At 41.4% G+C, this 18,463-nt stretch overlaps 2 protein-coding genes and 1 pseudogene across 2 annotated transcripts in view; 2 read left to right on the forward strand and 1 right to left on the reverse strand.

The window, feature by feature from the left end:
• The window catches only part of Cops4 (COP9 signalosome subunit 4), a 53,954-nt gene extending 46,641 nt beyond the window's left edge, over positions 1-7,313 (reverse strand). Inside the window, exon 1 of the mRNA XM_008846854.2 lies at positions 7,077-7,313. Within this exon, the coding sequence (XP_008845076.1) occupies positions 7,077-7,150 (74 nt within the window). The 5' untranslated portion in view covers positions 7,151-7,313. The remainder of the gene's footprint in view (positions 1-7,076) is intronic.
• Positions 7,314-7,601: 288 nt separating this feature from the next.
• Positions 7,602-7,749, forward strand: LOC115072644 (annotated as a pseudogene).
• A 1,396-nt stretch (positions 7,750-9,145) lies between these two features.
• Positions 9,146-11,777, forward strand: LOC103745014 (60S ribosomal protein L30-like). The gene is made up of 2 exons (XM_008846911.1): positions 9,146-9,164; positions 11,428-11,777. The coding sequence occupies exons 1-2, from the start codon at positions 9,146-9,148 to the stop codon at positions 11,775-11,777; spliced, it is 369 nt and encodes a 122-aa protein (XP_008845133.1).
• Positions 11,778-18,463: the final 6,686 nt, after the last annotated feature.

Consider the following 18,463-nt stretch of genomic DNA (forward strand, 5'->3'; position numbering starts at 1 on the left):
CTAATTAAAAAAGAAAGAAAGAAATACTAAATCTGTAATTCTAAGGTGCCATCTCTAGTTTTTAGTGTTGGACACCAGAATATTTAAATATTTTTCAAAACCATCGGAAGAGGAGTGAATCTAAAACTCTACATTACTGAATCTAAGGTTCCATTTTTTTTTTTCTTGGAAGCTTTTATTTTGAATTTGAACTGAAATGTCATTTCCTTTTGAAAGAAATACTAAATCTGTAATTCTAAGGTGCCATCTCTAGTTTTTAGTGTTGGACACCAGAATATTTAAATATTTTTCAAAACCATCGGAAGAGGAGTGAATCTAAAACTCTACATTACTGAATCTAAGGTTCCATTTTTTTTTTTCTTGGAAGCTTTTATTTTGAATTTGAACTGAAATGTCATTTCCTTTTGAGTGTCTTAAGAAATAAGCTGTATTTTCCTTAAATGGTGTATTACACAGACACACAAGAAATTATTGGAGGTGACTGAGAGGCTTTCCCTCTTATAGATTCCACGAGTCTACAATCACCAACAATAAGATGTTGACCAGCCAACAAAACCAAACATTAGAGGGTGTATGTCTCAGTATGCTCATGCTGGCCTCAAGCCCCTGTGTTCAAACTCCACCAAGCCAAATGTACTAACAGAACACTTTTTATGTTGTCAGACATTTGCATTCAGTTCTAGTAACTATTCTACCTAGTATCTATGACTACATATGATTCATGTCAGCACTCCGGAAACCACAGGGGGAATACTAAAAATAAACAAAGACAATAAATTTACTATTATCAGGCAATGGTAAACTTTTTCCTAAAACACAAGTCTAAGAGGACAGGTTTTTGTTTTGTTCTGTTTTGTTGATTGAAATATGCATAATATCTCAAAAAGTACATGGCACATCATAAGCACTGAAGTATTTAACAGTACTGGTGATGTTCTATTTCTTAAATTGAGTCACTAAATCAGGTTAAGCTATTTTATTCTTTTTTTTTCTTTCTTTCTTTTGGTCTTTTGCAACAGGGTCTCCCTGTAGCCCCAGCTGGCCTGAAACTCACTATGTAGACCAGGCTGGCCTCGAACTCACAGAGATTCACCAGTCTCTGCCTCCTGAGTGCTGGGATTAAAGGCACGCGCCACCATGCCCAGCTAGCTATTTTATTATCTCTTTTGTCTTCAAAAAAAAAAAAAACTTTTATTAGGGGGGTGGGGCACACATGCCATGGAGCACATGTGGAGGTCAGAGAAAGTCTGTAGAGTTCATTCTCTCCTTCCACCTTTACTTCAGTTCCAGGGAATCAAACTCAGGTCTCTGGGGCCTGTATAGCAAGCATCTTTATCCACTGAGCCATCTCACCGGTCCCTCTTCTCTGTTTGCCTCAAGCATGTTCTTTAAAAAGCATTAGTTAAGGGATTGGAGAGCTGGCTCAACATTTAGGAGCACTTACTGCTCTTCCAGAAGACCCAGGTTCCATTTGCAGCATCCATTTGGTGGCTCACAACTACCTGTAACTCCTGTTCCAGAGGATCCAATACCCTCTTTTGGTCTCTGTGGGTCTTGCATGCATGTGGTCCTATTACATACATATAGGCAAAACACTCACACACATAAAATAAAAATAAAATTTGGGGGCTGGAGATGGCTGAGTGGTTAAGAGCACTGGCTGCTCTAGCAGAGGACCCAGGTTTAGTTCCCACCACCCATATAGCAGCTAACAACCATCTGTAACTCCACTTCTAGGGACTCCAATAACCTCTTCTGGCCTCTGAGGGCACTGCATGCAGAGGTGCTTACATACACATAGGCAAAACACTCATATTATGTAAAATAAAAATAAATAAAATTCAAATTAAAAAAATGTAAGGGCCAAGCATGGTGGCATATGTCTTTAATCCTAGTAAGAATATAAGAGGGCCAGTAAGATGGCTCACCAGGTAAAAGCACCTGCCACATAAGCCTAATGACTTGAGTTCAAAACCCAGAAGCCATGATGGAAAGAGACATTTCTCCCAAAAGTTGTCCTCTGACCTCCACATAAGTGCCTACACACACACACACACACACACACACACACACGTAATAATAAATTAAAAATAAGTAAATAAGCCAGGCATGGTTGGTGGCACACACCTTTAATCCCAGCACTCAGAAGACAGAGGCAGGCAGATCTCTGTGAGATCAAGGCCAGCTGATCTCTATACTGAGTTCCAGGCCAGCTGAGGCTGGGAAACCCTGTCTCAAAAAGACCAAAAAAAACCAAAACAAAACAAAACAAAACAGGTAAATAAACATTTTTTTAAAGACATGGTAAGCCATGAAAGAATAAAAACAAAGACGAAGCCTGAAGGCACTTGCTAATCATCAAAGGTGGCAAAGTGGCCACAAGAGGCAAGTTGCCATTTCTGGAAAGCTGGATCAATGTGATTCAAGTTCTTTGACTGCCAAACGAGGAAACATAAGTACTTTGAAACTAATAAGGTAACAAATCCAACAAGGATTATCTAGGGAAAAAAAAAACAAAAAAAAAACCTGAACCCTTTTGTCCTAGACTCTTAGCAGGTGCCTGGCAGAGGAAATGAAATTCTGAAACACAGCATCCTAGGCCTCAAATTGTTCTAAAAATAGTTTTTAAAAAATAATTTGGGGGGCTGGAGAGATGGCTCAGTGGTTAAGAGCACTGACTGCTTTTGCAGAGGACCTGGGTTCGATTCCCTGCACCAGAAAGAGACACATCTTATATTTGAAACCAGGTTTGTCTCAAAAGCTCACTTTTAACCTACCAAGCTATACTGCTTTTCTTGTTAAAAACCCAGAAGTGCTGTGTGAAAATAGAATTAGCAATTATCCAAAGTTGGTATAAGAAACTGGCCATATAAAATTTTTTTTCTTTTTGCAAATTTTATAGACTACTTGTTTTCCCATGTAAAATGCATATGTCCATTGCCTTTTTGTAAAGCTTAAGAGGAAAGTGGGGGAGAGCATTTGAAGATAATTGCTGATAGCCTTTTCTGATCACTTGGCGAAGACCTACTTGGTTCTTGAACATTTGAATCAGATGTTACTTACGGAAAGCCTTCCCACATACTCATACCAGCCCTGCACAGGGCCTAGTTGTTCTTCCTGCCTACATCTCATTTTTGACACACTGTCCCTGGAGCTCAGGCTGGCCTTCAGCTCTGCAGTCCTCCTGCCTCAGCCATTGAAGCACTGGAATTGAAGGCCTGAGTGCCATTCCTAGTCTCAGCTGTGTTTCTGCTACTTCTCTAGGCTCCAGGGGATACTATTGTGAACAACTTACTGTAACGTCTATGTTTCTTATTCTGTCTTGTGTATTTTCATTTCTATGCTTCATTCTAGATAGGTCCTTCAACACACCTTCTAGTTTATCTGTTCTCAACTGTGTTTAATCTGCGGTTGGGTGTTTAAGTTGGTTATATTTTTCAGTTCTGAAATTTCTGTCTGATGATTCTTTTTCCAAATGGTACTTTTTGCAGTTCTTAGTTTCTTGTTGAACTTAAAAGCTTATCTTTATCTATATAAATATGGTAGGCATAATTGTATTCTAATTTTTCTAACTTCAGTATCAGTCCCTGATTGTTGCAGCTGTCTGTTGTGTTTGTTGATTCTTATATTGTCATGTGCCTCACTAATCTTTTTTGGAACTTTTTAAAACATTTACTTTATTTTTTTGTATTTTTTTATTTTTATTTTATGTGTAAGAGTATATTGCCTTCATATATGTAAGTGCACCTGCGTTATACAATTGCCTATGGAGGATGGAAGAGGGTGTTAGATTCTCTTGGGACTGGAGTTACAGATGGTTGTTAGCCACCATATGGGTGCTGGGACTCAAACCCAAGTCCTCTGCAAGAGCAGCCAGTGCTCTTAACCTCTGAGCCATCTCTCCAGCCCCCAGATTTACTTTATTTTTAATCATGTGTCTCTACGTATAGATATACGTATGTGAGTGTAGGTACCTTTGGAGGCCAAAGGCGTTGACTCCCCTGGAGCTAGAGTTACAGGCTGTTGTGAACTACCTGACATGATGCTAGGAATTGAACTTTGGTCCTCTGGAAAAGCAGTACATGCTCTTAATCACTGAACTCTCTCTCTGATCCCTATCAAATTCTTTCTTTAAAAACATTTTAAACCTTATTTTTATTTTATGTGTGTGTTTTGCCCGCATGTATTTAAGTGCACCACCTGTGTGCAGTGCCCACAGAGGCCAGAAGAGGGCATTGGATTACTGAAACTGGAGTTATGGACAGTTGTTAGCCTCTATGTGGGTGCTGGGTACTGAAACCACACCCTTTGCAAGACCAGTGACAGCTGGCCTGGTACTCACTATGTAGACCAGGCTGGCTCCACCCACCTCTGCCTCCCAAGTATGGATTAAAGGCATGTGCCACTACACCTGGCCCAAATTCTTTTTTTTTTAATATTTTATTTATTATTTTCATTTTATGTGTATGAGTATATTGCCTGCATGCGAGTGCACCCCTGTAGTGCAGGGCCAGAGAGGTCAGAGGGGGCGTCGATTCCCCTGGAACTGGAGTTAAGGACAGTTCGTGGCTGTTTGTTATGAGGCTAAATATTCTGACACATTCTTGCCCAAATAAGATCACATGGCAAGGTCAAGACTCTTCTCAGAAAGCAAATCTAAAAGACTAGTCAGCTAACACTTCACTGACTATAGACTATCAAGCAAGCAAATTATTTCACTTACTCTTCACAATGAACCCCTGTGGAAGACTGTCACAGTAATAACTTCCAATGCATCACACCACCCTGTCCATACTCCTTTCCAATGTCACTTTGCTACTAAAGAGGTAGTGGTAGGCCCCATTTCCCTTCTCCTTGAACTGCACTGGTCCTGTTATCAGCTTTCACCAGTATCACAGAGCTGATGTGAGACTTCTCAGACTAGCCTTAAGCTTTGCAGCTTCCACTCTAATCCTGTTAGGAAACCCTCGCAAAGAAAATCCCATAACAAAGTCCCAGCTAAACTACGGAATGCGAAAGAGACCCAGCCAACAGCCAGGTATGTGTATGTGTCCAGCCCTAAAAGAACTGCCCATCAAATTAATCTGCATGACTGAACCAGACAAGGTCAGGAAAGCTGCCCAAGCAACACACAGAATCCTGAGGAGGGAAAAAAGAGCTGTTTTACACTCTACTAAGTTTTTTGTTTTTTGTTTTGTTTTTTGTCTTTTTGAAGCAGGGTCTCCCTGTAGCCCCAGCTGTCCTGGAACTCACTATGTAGACCAGGCTGGCCTTGAACTCACAGAGAGATCCGCCTGCCTCTGCCTCCTAAGCGCTGGGACTACAGGCATGGGCCACTACGCCCGGCTATCCACTGGTTTTTTATTTATTAAACAGCAATAAACAAAAGAAGCACCCTATGGAGAGATACCTCTTTATCCAACTCAGAGCTAAAAAGGTAAATGGAAAATTGAAGTTTCTGAATTCTTTCAAGGTTTGAAAAGCTGGATTTCTCTGATAATGGTCTTAAATTTTCTTCAGAATAAAAAGCAAAGCAAATATGAGGAAATACATAAGCTAGCTTTACTTTCATCCAAATCTGTAAAAGTTATTAATACATAGAAGAAGAAGAAGAAGAAGAAGAAGAAGAAGAAGAAGAAGAAGAAGAAGAAGAAGAAGAAGAAGAAGAAGAAGAAGAAGCAGCAGCAGCAGCAGCAGCAGCAGCAGCAGCAGCAGCAGCAGCCATGAAGACATATTCAACTTATTTCCAAGGCTGGGCATGGTGGAGTATGTTTTTCATTCCAGCACTCTGGAGGCAGAGGCCAGCCTGGAATAAATAACAAATTCCAGGCTAGCCAAGGCTACATAATGATATCCTGTTTCAAACAAAACAAAACAATACAAAACACCCAACAACTTACTCCAACCCACAAAATATATCAATAATGTATTTACGGATTGCTTAATAGCAAACAAAACAATCCTATGGCTTTTTCTATGTACCAGGTACTCTACTAAAATTTTAAGTGTGTTAAGTATACACACACACACACACACACACACACAGTGACATCTGATAAAGTTATTTATTCTATACTATCGTTTTATTACACAGAAAAATGCTGCACAAAGTATTAAGCCCAAGATACAGAACTAAATTTCTCACTAACAAAGTAGAATTACATCTACTACCAAAGAAAAGGCAACACAGCCCTCATAGCCCATACATACACACCAATTCCAGGTTGTAAGCAAGCGTATTCCATGAACTGGATCAATGTGATCTCAACTGTCAGGATGTAAATATTAGGCTCAATCTGAGGCATAATTTAAACAGAAGGCATAGCCATTACAAAACAGAATGCTGTAAAATCTAAGAGAAAATTAATAAAACTGTTTGGCAACGGCTTGCAGGGCAAATACATGCCACAAATTTTAACTTGGAGCGGGTCCCTAAGCACTGTAAGATTTCGACAAAATTCCTAAGCAACCCTTGGAACCATCACTGTTGGTTGAGACATCCTTGATCCACGGCATGAAGTTACTTTCTGCCTACGTCCCCTTCTTCGGAGTCAGCGACAAAGTATCCAAAGCACAAGGACCCACAGACGACATGTACTGAGTAGTTCTGGACATGACATCGGCTCTACCTTTTAGCCCCTGTCAACTCTGAGAAGCCTTCTGTTCAGAAAACTCAGCATCAAGGTGGAGAATATAAATTTGCCCACATCAAGACCGGGCAGAGAGCTGCAGTAAAGAGACTTCAGATTCAGTGTACCGGGCGGGCCGGCGATAAGAGACTAAGAAAGGCAACAACGGCCGAGGGAGCCGCCGTCGTCAACCCAATCACGCTTCCAGAAGCCGAAGGACTCCGGAGGGGATGCTATCCAGGAAGCCGGCAGTCACCCGGTCTTAGGGCCTTGGACCCCAGACGCGGTCCCCAACAGCTTCCAGCATTTCCCAGGCCGGCCGACCTCAGGCCCGCCCCCCTGCGTCCTCGGGCCTAGCCCTAGCTTCACGCCCTAGAGCCTCCAGTACCTCAAGGAAGGTCAATTTGTGGCTTCCTTCCCACCACTATGCTCCTAGGATATACTCACTTGCCCGCCAGATCTTTATGAGAGCCGCTCGAATTCATGAGCTGAGCCAAATCCTGTCGCACGCCCGCCGCCATCTTTCTTCCAGCTCAGCCACAGCTGCGGGACCTCTCGCAGCCAAAAAGAAAACGAGTGTGGTCCTCCAGTGGGCAAGCAGAGGGAACCCGCGGTACGATAGAGTAGCGTCTTTGTGGGCCAGAGCGCCGAGGACGCGAGCCGGAATTAGCTCCGCCCCCAGGGTTGAGTGACGCGAAGCTCCTCTCCTCCAGCCTGAGGCCCGCTAGGGCGTCTCGCGGAAACGCTGGCTCTCACGCTGCGACTTGGGATTGGCTGAAGAACTTGAAGGTGGTGTGTCGCTTGTGCAATTTCAGTAAGGGCCGGGTATGTTAAACTACAGTGTCTTCAATAAGTTCCGTGTCTCACGTCTAAGGCTATAGTTCTTACTTATGTCGGGCGTTGGTTAAATTCCGCGTGGTGAAGAATGACTTGCTTTTATTTCCAATTCACTACAGTTCAATGCTTTTAAAAAAACCTACCTGGCAGGGAAGATAGCATGCTCAAGATGTTCTCCCAGGTGAAGCGCTGCCATTTAGCTCTGCTGAGCTCTGCGTTGCCCCACAGGTGAGAAACTCGACTGCATAATTTGTGGTTGTGGAATGCGTTCGCGTATTCCCCTGCCAAAAAATAACCAGTCTTGGTGACACTCGCCTGTAGTACTACTGGAGAGGCCATGGCAGGAGGATCAGGACTTGAAGTCCATTCTCCCCCACTTATTAGCAAGTTCTAGGCCAGCCTGGATTACCGAAAACACTGCCCCCTTCCAAAGTCTGATGCATAGTATATATTTAGTATGTATACACACACATACACCCGTAGGTTATGTATGTATATTCCTTTTCACCATTCCACCCTTTATCTTTTTAAAGTTGAGATTGATCAACTTTGTCCAGGATACTATTTTTCATCTGTTGTCCTGAAGTAATTATTAATAACACTACCTTTCACTCTAGAAATGGTTCTATTTGAATGGCAAGTCATATGGTCATCTTTACATGTGATTATGTTCATTAACCATGTGTCCTTATAAAAGTTCTTTCTGCAAATACAAGAAAATAAATGTAAAATTTTGTCTTCCTTTCACAAAAAGTAACACACCTTACTGTTCTGCCCTGATGTTTTCACTTTTCCTAGAGATCCTACCATATCCAATCTTTAAAATATGTACATTTAAAAAGCTGGAAAATATTAAATAATGAGGGTATGTGATATTCGATTTAGTCCTTGTAGGATATATTGTGATTTTTAATAAAACACTCAGTGCTGCAGTTAATAATCTTATATGTGCATCATTTAAGATATGTACAAGTAGGGGCTGGAGAGATGGTACAGCGGTTAAGAGCACTGGCTGCTCTTCCAGAGGGCTGAACACACACATGGTAGCTAACAACCATCAGTATCTCCAGTTCCTAGGGATCAGATGACCTCTTCTAACCTGCACAGACATTACATGCACATGGTCTCTTACATATATGCAGGCAAAACACTCATATACATTAAAAAATAAAGTTTAAAAAGATATGTGCAAGTAGAATCTGGTGTGGTGGCACACACCTTTGGGAGACAGAGGCAAGCAAATCTGTGTGAGACTGATGCCATCTACGTACTGAGTTTCAGCCCGGGTGGAACTACAAGGAAAACTTGTCTCAACCTCCCTCCAAAACAAAACAACTCCCCCCCAAAATATATGTATAAATAAAATACATTCCTAAGTAAGTCAAAAGGTACGCATGATTTTTGGTAGATATTGCCAAATTACATTTATCAAGAAGAGTCTATCATTTTGACCTCCAATCACACATATTCAAGAGTGCAATTTCTGACAGCCTTACCTATAAACAATGCTAAACTTGAAAAAAAATGCCATTTTGATACGTGAGAAATGGCATGTTCCCTCTCTTGGGCCAGGGAAGGAAAATTACCTAGAACAAGGAATTCTTTAAAAATTAAAAAAAAAAAATAGGGTTGCCTACACCAGTCCAAGTTACATTCTACTGACCTGAATCCTAGCAGCAATGGGGACTGGAGAAATGGGTTGGCCCTTGAGAGCACTGGCTGCTCTTGTAGAAGACCTGGATTCAGTTCCTAGAACTTACATTGTGGCTAACGACTATCTGTAACTTCAGTTCCAGGTGATCTAACACCCTCTTCTGGCCTCCAGGAGCACTGCACACACAGTGCACTTACATACATGTGGGCAAAACATGAATATAAATAAATAAGAATAAATCAATCAATGGGGCTGGAGAGATGGCTCAGCAGTTAAGAGCACTGGCTGCTCTTCCAGAGGACCTGGGTTCAGTTCCCAGCACCCACATGGGGCCTAACAGCTGTCCTCAACTCCAATTCCAGGGAATACAATGCCCTCTCTGACCTCTCTGGGCATTGCACGGCATGGGTGCACTTACATATGTGTTGGCAATACACTCATACACAAAATAGTAAAAAATAGGGCCTGGAGAGATGGCCCTATTTTTGCAGAAGACCCAGGTTTGAATCCCAGCATCTACATGGCAGCTAACAACTATCTGTAACTCCAGTTCCAGGGGATACAACAGCCCCTTCTGTCCTCCACAGGCATTGCACAACATGGGTGCACTTACCTACATGCAGGCAATACACACACATAAAATAAAAATAATAAACGTTTTAGAGAATAAAAAAATTGTAAGGTGGATCAGGCCTTTTGGCTCAGTCCTGTCTGTAGGCAACTTAGTGAGACCCTGCCTCAAAAGGGTTTTTAAAAAAGAAAAAGGAAAAAAAAGTTAGTAATATACCTCAGTGGTAGAGGTAAAGTACTTGCCTAGGACTATGTGTGAGGCCTTAGATTCAATTCCCTGTCCTTGAGGGAGGGAGGGAGAGAGGGAGGCAAAAATGGAAGAAAAGGGGAAGAGAGGGAGGGATCAGCTGTCTCTACTACAGCCTGTCCATCTGACCACCAAAGTATCTGTGAGTCCTTCTGACAATCAAATATCCTTCCTCCCTAAGACAGTTCAATTTCCCATTTTCCTCTTCAGTTTTGTCAAGAGATAAAATTACAACAATTTAAGAATTTTTAGTTGGATATACATTTTAATTTTTTAATCAGGCAACACTTCATAACTAGAATAAATCGTCTAAGGAACCAATAAAAAAAAAGAAAGGAAACAAAAATGAGCCCAGCATGGTGGGTCACACCTGTAATATCAATACTCAAGAGGCTGAAGGAAGAGGACTGTTGGAAGTTTGAGGCTGTCCTGGTATATGCAGTGAGTCTGAGATTACAGAGTGAGATTCTGTCTGAAAAAATGAGGTGGGTATAGTGGTACACACCTTTAATCCCAGCACTCGTAACAGAAGCAGGTAGATTGCTGCGAGATCAATGGGCCGGGTTGGGATGGTCTACATAGCAGCCAGCTGGGGCCACATAGTGAGACCCTGTCTCAAAATAAATAAATAAAAGTGTTGATTGGCTATTTTAAAGTTATTTTCTTTGGAAGGCAGGGATAGAGCAAGTTTTTTTGTTTTGTCTCTTTGAGACAGGGTCTCCCTGTAGCCCTGGCTGGTCTGGTTTTTGAAACGGTTTCCCTGTAGCCCCAGCTGGCTTGGAGCTTACTATGTAGACCAGGCTGGCCTTGAACTCACAGAGATCCTCCTGCCTCTGCCTTCCAAGTGCTAGGACTACAGGCGTGTGCCACCACGCCTGGCTTGAGCAACGTTTTTTTTAAATCTCAGATTGCTTTAGGTTAACTTTTTTGGTGAAATTATAAAAGTTTGAGGTAGCTTCATCATTGTGGTAACTGAAAGTGCTTATTTGAGAAATCTCTCTAATCTTGGTTTCTCTGAAGGTGAAATAAGTAGCTTGCTTTCAGCTTGGTGACATTAAATGTCTTTAGGGTAAGAGTGGGAGCTTAGTCCAAAGCAATGTGTTCCTGTAATTTTATCTGACACTTCTTTCATCAGTTCCAAGTTTGGGATGTTAAAAAATACTTTTAAAGGGGCTAGAGAGATTTCTTAGTGGTTAAGAGCACTAGCTGCTCCTCCAGAGGACCTGGGTACAGTTCCCAGAACCCATGGTAGCTAATACTTCCTTGACTCCAGTTCCAGGGGATCTGATGCCCTCTTCTGACCTCTGCAGGTATTGCATGACATGGATTCACTTACATGTGTGCAGGCAATAAATACACTCATATAAACATAAAATAAAAATATAAATAAAATATTTTTAATTAATACAATCTTTTAAAAATGTTTTTATGCTTTCTCGCTCCCTGGCCACCTTGGCAGCTGTTCTTGGTTGGGGCCATTCGCACCTAAGGCAGGAAGACGGTGGCCACAAAGAAGACGAAAAAGTCTCTGGAGTCGATCGACTCTAGGCTCCAGCTTGTTACAAAAAGTGGAAAGTACATGCTGGGGTACAAGCAGACTCTGAAGATGATCAGACAGGGCAAGGCCAAATTGGTCATCCTCACCAACAACTGCCCAGCTTTAAGGAAATCTGAAGTAGAATACTATGCCATGTTGGCCAAAACTGGTGTCCATCACTGCAATGGCAATAATACTGAATTGGGCGCAGCATGCAGAAAATACTACAGAGTCTGCACACTGGCTGTCATCAAGCCAGGTGATTCTGATAGAAGTGTGCCAAAGCAGACTGGTGAAAAGTAAACCTGGAAAGTTTTTCTTTAATAAAAACTTGGCAGAGCTTGTTTTTTTTTAAACAAACAAACAAAAACGTTTTTATACACAGGAAATGGTGACCAGGGAGATCACACAGTGTATAAAGTGCTTGATGCATAAGCATGAGGACATGAGTTTAGAGTCCTAGAACTCATAAAAGGGCTGAGCTGAGACAGGTGAATCCTGGATGCTTGCTAGTCAGCCATTGTAGCTGAAACAACAAGTTCCAGGTTCAATGAGAGACCCTGTCTCAAAAAATAAAGTGGAGTTAGGCAGAGGAAGACCACTGAGGTCCACCTCTGGCCTCCAACTGTGCATACACGGGCAAGTACACATACACATGTACTCTAACAGCGCACACACACACACACACACACACACACACACACACACACACAAAACTAGGATGTTTGGTGAGGTAAACTCCTTTCCATCACAATGGGATGTGAATGGATATATATAATTGATGTGCCCAAATACCTGACAAGAACAAGAAGTAACTTAAAGAAGGAAAGGTTTACTCCGACTCAGCTTGAGGGTACAATAAGTACATCATGTGAGGGAAGACACGGTGGGAAAGGCATGAGCATAAGGCAGCTGGACACATAGTGTCACTATAATGAAGCAAAGAGAAAAGAATGCTGGTTATCAGCTAGCTTTTTCCTTTTTAAATGTTTATTTACTTTATGTGTGTAGCTGTTCTGCCTGCGTGTCTCTAGGTGCACCCATGTGTACAGTGCCTGAGCAGGCCAGAACTAGAGTTACAGACAGTGCTTAACAGCCATGTGGGTGCTAGGAACTGAACCTAGGCCCTCTTTTTCTTTTTGAGGTAGGGTCAACCTATAGCCATAGTTAGCCTGGAACTTTCTAGGTAGACCAGGCTGGCCTCAATCTCACAGAGATTTACCTGCCTCTGCCTTCCAAAAACTGGGATTAAAGCAATGTGCTACCATACCTGGCTCAACCAGTGCTCTTAAGCACTGAGCCATCTCTCCAGCCCCAGCCCCTAGCTTTTTCTTTCTGTTTAGTTCAGAACCCTACTCCATCAGTGGTCCTGCTCACATTCAGAATGGGTCTTCTCACCTCAACCAAACCTTTCTGAAAACAGCCTCATAGATGCACTAAGAACTATATTTCCATGGTAATTCTAAATCCAGCTGAGTTGACAATGAGGATTACTGTATGTATGTATGTATGTATGTATGTATGTATGTATGCATGTGTAAAATGATCCACCCCATACCACATGTGTAATTCAAAATAATAATGGAAATGGAACAGCCACCATTAAAACTCAGGAAAAGGAAAAATGGAAAATACTTAGCAGCTACTAGTCCACAGCAATGGCAGAAGCCAAGATAAGAATTATGACTATCCATTGCCCTGGTGGGAGATGTGTTTCTTGGTTATAACTTGACTCTATACTCAAAAAAGGATTTTCATTTTCCATTGTATTATATGGGCCCAATCTTTGCCCATTGACTGGTAGGATGCCCCTTCATTCCGCAGGAGATAGTTCCAAGACACCCCAAGTAGATGCCTGAAAATTCCACTAATACCAAACCCTATATATACCATCTTTTTCTATATATATGCATATCAAAAATAAAGTTTAAGTTATAAATTAGACACCTTAGGAAATGAACATTAATAAGTAATTCAAAAGAACAGTCATAACAACAATATATTATAGAAAGTTATACAGATAGTTTCTCAAAATATCTTATTTACTGTAGATCTTAGCAACCTCTACAAATGATTAACTTTCCTTATTGTGAACTTTCACCTTTTCACTTAAACCAACTTCTCTTTGGCATATTAAAATCACCAGCATTGCTACTGTTAGCACTTTGAGGGCATTTCTTAAATGCAAATACTGTAATAGTGCATAGTAGATCTGATAATCAGGACAGCTACTAAGCAATTAGTAGAAAGGTAGCTATATACATTGTGGATTCACTGGGCAAAAGAATGATTCATTTCCTATGCACTACTGAAAACAAAGGCAAGAGATTTTACAATACTACTCAAAATAGTGCTCAACTAAAAACTTATGAATTGTTTATTTCTGGAGTTTTCTACTTAATATTTTCACACTGCAGTTAAGTATAGGTAATTGAAATCTCTGAAAGTGAAATCACAGATTTGGAGTTGTTATATAAACTAGCTGGATGTTGAGCTCTTCTTCCTCCCTCCCCCCCACTCCGAGAGTTCATTAGGGATTTGAACAATTAAGAGCTCGTACAGGCCAGGCTTCTATATTTTTGTTACTATAATTTCTTTAACTATTCAGAAATCCTCAACAACTTGCTTCCAGACAGTTCCTGATGCCCAAGTTCTTCCTAGAAGTAGGTGTTACATTTGCCCTACGTTGTGCCATCCATAATCAACCATTTATTCTCTCCTTCCCTCCTTTCCTTTCCTTAACCCTCCTGATGATCCTTTTTATCTGGTTGGTTGGGCTTGGGTTTCAATTTGTTTTAATTTATTTTATTTTATGTGTATGAGTGTTTTGTCTGTATGCATGTAAGTATACCCCACATTCATGCAGTGCCTGCAGAAGCCAGAAGAGGGTGTCAAAGTTACAGAGGGTTGTTAGCCACCATGTGAGTCCTGGGAACCAAACTAAGTCCTCTGCAAGAACAGTCAGTGCTCTTAACTGCTGAAGCATCTCTCTAGCCCCCTGTGTTTTCCATTTGTTTGTTTGTGTGTGTGTGTGTGTGTGTGTGTGTGTGTGTGTGTGTTTTTGTTTGTTTGTTTGTGAAAGGGTATTACTATTCTGCTCTGGCTGACCTGGAACTCATCTAGCCAAGGCTTGCCTCCAACTCATAGAGATCCACCTGCCTCTACCATCTGAATGCTGGAATTAAAGGCTTGTACCACCATGCCTAGCCAATGATCCTTTATTTAAACATTTTCCTTTGTAGTTTGCCATCTAGGCATTCCATTGCACAATTATTGATCTCCTTTTTTATATCATGAATATAACAAACATCAACAGTATAGCCATGGATTTGGGAGTCTCCAGAACAGATTGATTCCAGAGACTTCCCTAGATAAGTACAGGTACTACATCTGTCAAATAATGTTGACAGTCTCATTGAATGTGGCATTTCCACTGTGTTTAATGTTTGTTTCTATCTATCTGTTCCTTCAGAGCTTTGGTGATCAAGGACAAAGCAGAAAGTATGACTTTAATCTGAGCCTATCTGTTTGAATGGTCAGCTTCACTGTACTTTTCAGACCCTTCCAGTCACTGTGTCTCTTGGTGATGTTATCACCAAGCCTTTTTTGGAAACAGACCCAGGGGGCTGATCTTGGAGGATCAAGAACATGTAGCACAGACTCCACAACTTTGATTTCATTGGGGTCAAACAAGTGGTGTAGTGAAGTATCTGGTACTGAATGAACCCAGATTCAGAAAAACCTGAAGAAAGTTGCATCTTGCCTTCTCCAAGCCCAAAACTAAAAGCCAGTGCATGCCTCTGTGTGTGTGTGTGTGTGTGTGTGTGTGTGTGTGTGTGTGTACATGCATGTGTAGGCCAGAGATCAATGCTAAGTGTCTTTCTCTGTTGGTCTCCACCTTATTTTCTGAGCCAGGGTGTCTCACTAGCCCACCCACAGCTTGTGGATTGGCTAGACTGGCTGGTCCACAAGCCCCCTGGCCACCTGTCGTCTTCCTCCTGTGGCCTGGGGATCTGAACTCAGGTCTTCATGTTCAAATGGAAAGTATTTATCTACTTAGCCATCTTCTAGTACCTTTGGATTCTTTGTAGTTTTGGTATTTGGGTTTTTTGTTTTTGTTTGTTTTTGTTTTTTGAGACAGAGTCTCATGTAGCCCAGGATGACCTTGAATGTCTGACCCTTCAGCTTCCACTCCTCAAATACTGGAATTACAGACATGTGCCTTCAGTCCTAGATAGGCAATGCCTTGTTGCGCATGTATGTGTGCACTATATGTATATGTTCTTATATGTGCGTAGAGGTTAATGTCAGATATCCTCTTCTATCACTCTCCACCTTATTTTCTGAAACTGGAAGCTCACCAATTGAACCCAGAGTTCTCCAACTGACGAGGCTGGTTGGACAGTGAGTTCCAGGGAATCTGCCTATTTGCCGTCCCCTTGAGCATTGGGGTTACAGACACTACCATGTATACCACCATGCACAGCTTTTACATATGTGCTAAGATTCTGAATTCAGGTCCTGATGCTTGTCTGGCATGCACTTTACCAATTGAGCCATCTTCCCAGCCCTATGGAAATCATTCTTAATGTCTAATTTTTAATATTATAATTTAATTTTATTTATTTTATGAATGTTTCTTCTGCATGTATGTAAGTGCACCATGTGCCTACAAAACCTCAGAGGCAGAAGAGGGCATCAGATCCCCTAGAACTAGATTTACAGGCAATTGTTAGCCGTCAAGCCAGGTCCTCTGCAAGAGCAGCCTGTGCTCTTAACCACTGAGCCATCTCTTCAGCCCCATCTAATTTTTAATGGTGGCAACCCAGAAGTCATCTGAAAAAATAGTCTTAATTGAGAAGATAATTTTATCAATTTGGTTTTGCTTATGCTTCTCTTTGTTTTCTGTTGGCTTTTGTTTGTGTTTCTCAATAAGTCTTAAAGGGAAAAAAACCTAGGCTAAATCTCTAAGCCAAGTGCCTTCTCCTGCTACTTAGAAGTATGTAAACATTTGGCAGGCTCAACATAGTGAACATCCAGAATTTGTAGTTATTTTAGTTTCTTTTTGCCTTTACTTAAAATTAGATCTGTAGGGTTTTACTGAAAGCAACAAAAATCAGCCACATGTATAAGGTAGTTCTTTCCATATATAAAGCCACTATCTGGAGAGGGCAATTGTTGTCAGGAGCAATTTTACTAAATATTTTAACATGTAAAAGGCTTCGCACTTTGCTGTAGAGTGCTAACCTAACTAGTGCAAAGCCCTGGGTCTAATAACACCATTTTTGTGGGTGGGAATCTCCTGTTGTGACAGTGAACCAGAGAGTTTCTAGCCTCTCAGTTTCCCTACAGATATGCAAAGGAAGTCATCATGGCTTCCTTTGCTGTCATATGTTCTGCTGTTTGTTTAGTGTGTCCATCCCAAGCCTGTCTCAGTACAGAAGCAGAATGTGAATGATTGTGTATACTCTGATGTTTTCTGCACTTATCCTTACTCTCTCTTTTCAGGTGGTCCTAGTGCTGTGAGACAATCTGTTTTAGAATCAACGTGTTTTCTAACATAGACCCAAGTACAGTCACTTCTTAAGAAGTCCTTGTTCCCTTGATAGTCAGAGATGACCATCTGTGTTCTGGAATGCTTTTACTATTGTGTCAATCATTTTGTCCTTTTTTAAAAAATATTTTTTTTTATTTTATGTGTATGAATGTATTGCCTGCATGTGTGTAAGTGCACCTGTGTCATGCAATGCCTGCAGAAGTCAGAAGAGGGCATCAGATCTCCTGGAACTGGCGTTACAGACAGTTGTTAGATGCCATATAGGTGCTGGGAATGGAACCCAGATCCTCTGCAAGAGCAATCAGTGCTCTTAACCACTGAGCCATCTCTCCAGCCTCCCATTCTGTCCTTTTCATAGGACAGAAGAAGGAAGTACATACATATTTTAAGGGTGAAATAACTCATGAGTTCATGCCAATACTTCCACAGAAGAGATTCGGTGTCACATCTGTACCTTCTTACTTTCACATCCAGAATCCTGGTTAGCAAGTATATTAGGAATGCTAGATTCAAAATATCCTCTAATTACTCATTATATTTTATGTGTATGAATGTCTTGCCTCCATGTTTGCAAGTGTATCCATGTCATGCAGTGCCTACAGGGGCCAGAAGAGAGTGTTGGGTCTCCTGGAACTGGAGTTACAGAGAGTTGTTAGCCACCATATCAGTGCTGAGAACCAAACATGGGTCTTCTGCAAGAGCAATCAGTGCTCTTAACCTCTGAGCCATCTCTCCTAAAGTATAACTTTTTGGAGACAGGGTTTCCCTGTAGCCGCAGCTGACCTGGAACTCACTATATAGGCCAGGCTAGCCTTGAACTCACAAAGATCTGCCTGCCTCTGCCTCCTGAGTGCTGGGACTAAAGGTGTACACCACCGTGCCCCCTCAGTCCAGCCCCTAAAGTATAATTTAAAAAGAAGAAAAAGAGTTAAATATTTTCCTGCAGTCTTTCCTCCCCATTTCCTTTTCTCTCTTATTGTTTTCACAAACTCCAGTGATCCTCTACCTTCAGTCTCTTGAGTGGCTGGGACAGCAGTTGTGGACCAGCACTACCAGGTTCTTGTTTTTCTAATTGCATTATAGCTTCATTGTGAGCACATATAGCTATTGCGAACAATTTGTTCTTCCTTTTTAATGCAGGGTCTTATGTTTTCTAGTCTGACCCTGAACTGTCAGCAATCCTCTTGCCTCACCCTCCGAAGTGCTTGGGTTACAAGTGTGCACCATCATGCCCAGCCACTTTCTTCCTTTCATTTGCATTTAGTCTTAGTTCTATAATAAATACATATTTAATGTTTGCTATCAGCTCTTATCTTGATAGCCCTTCTGTCATTTTAGTTTTCTGAAAGTAGTTCTTTAATAGATTTCTTAAGAAAAGATTCATGGAAACTATATTCTTGCATGCTCCTGAATGTTGATAGAGCCTGGCCTT

The sequence above is a fragment of the Nannospalax galili genome, unplaced genomic scaffold (assembly GCF_000622305.1).
Source record: "Nannospalax galili isolate Female #2095 unplaced genomic scaffold, S.galili_v1.0 scaffold763, whole genome shotgun sequence".
Lineage (NCBI taxonomy): Eukaryota > Metazoa > Chordata > Mammalia > Rodentia > Spalacidae > Nannospalax > Nannospalax galili.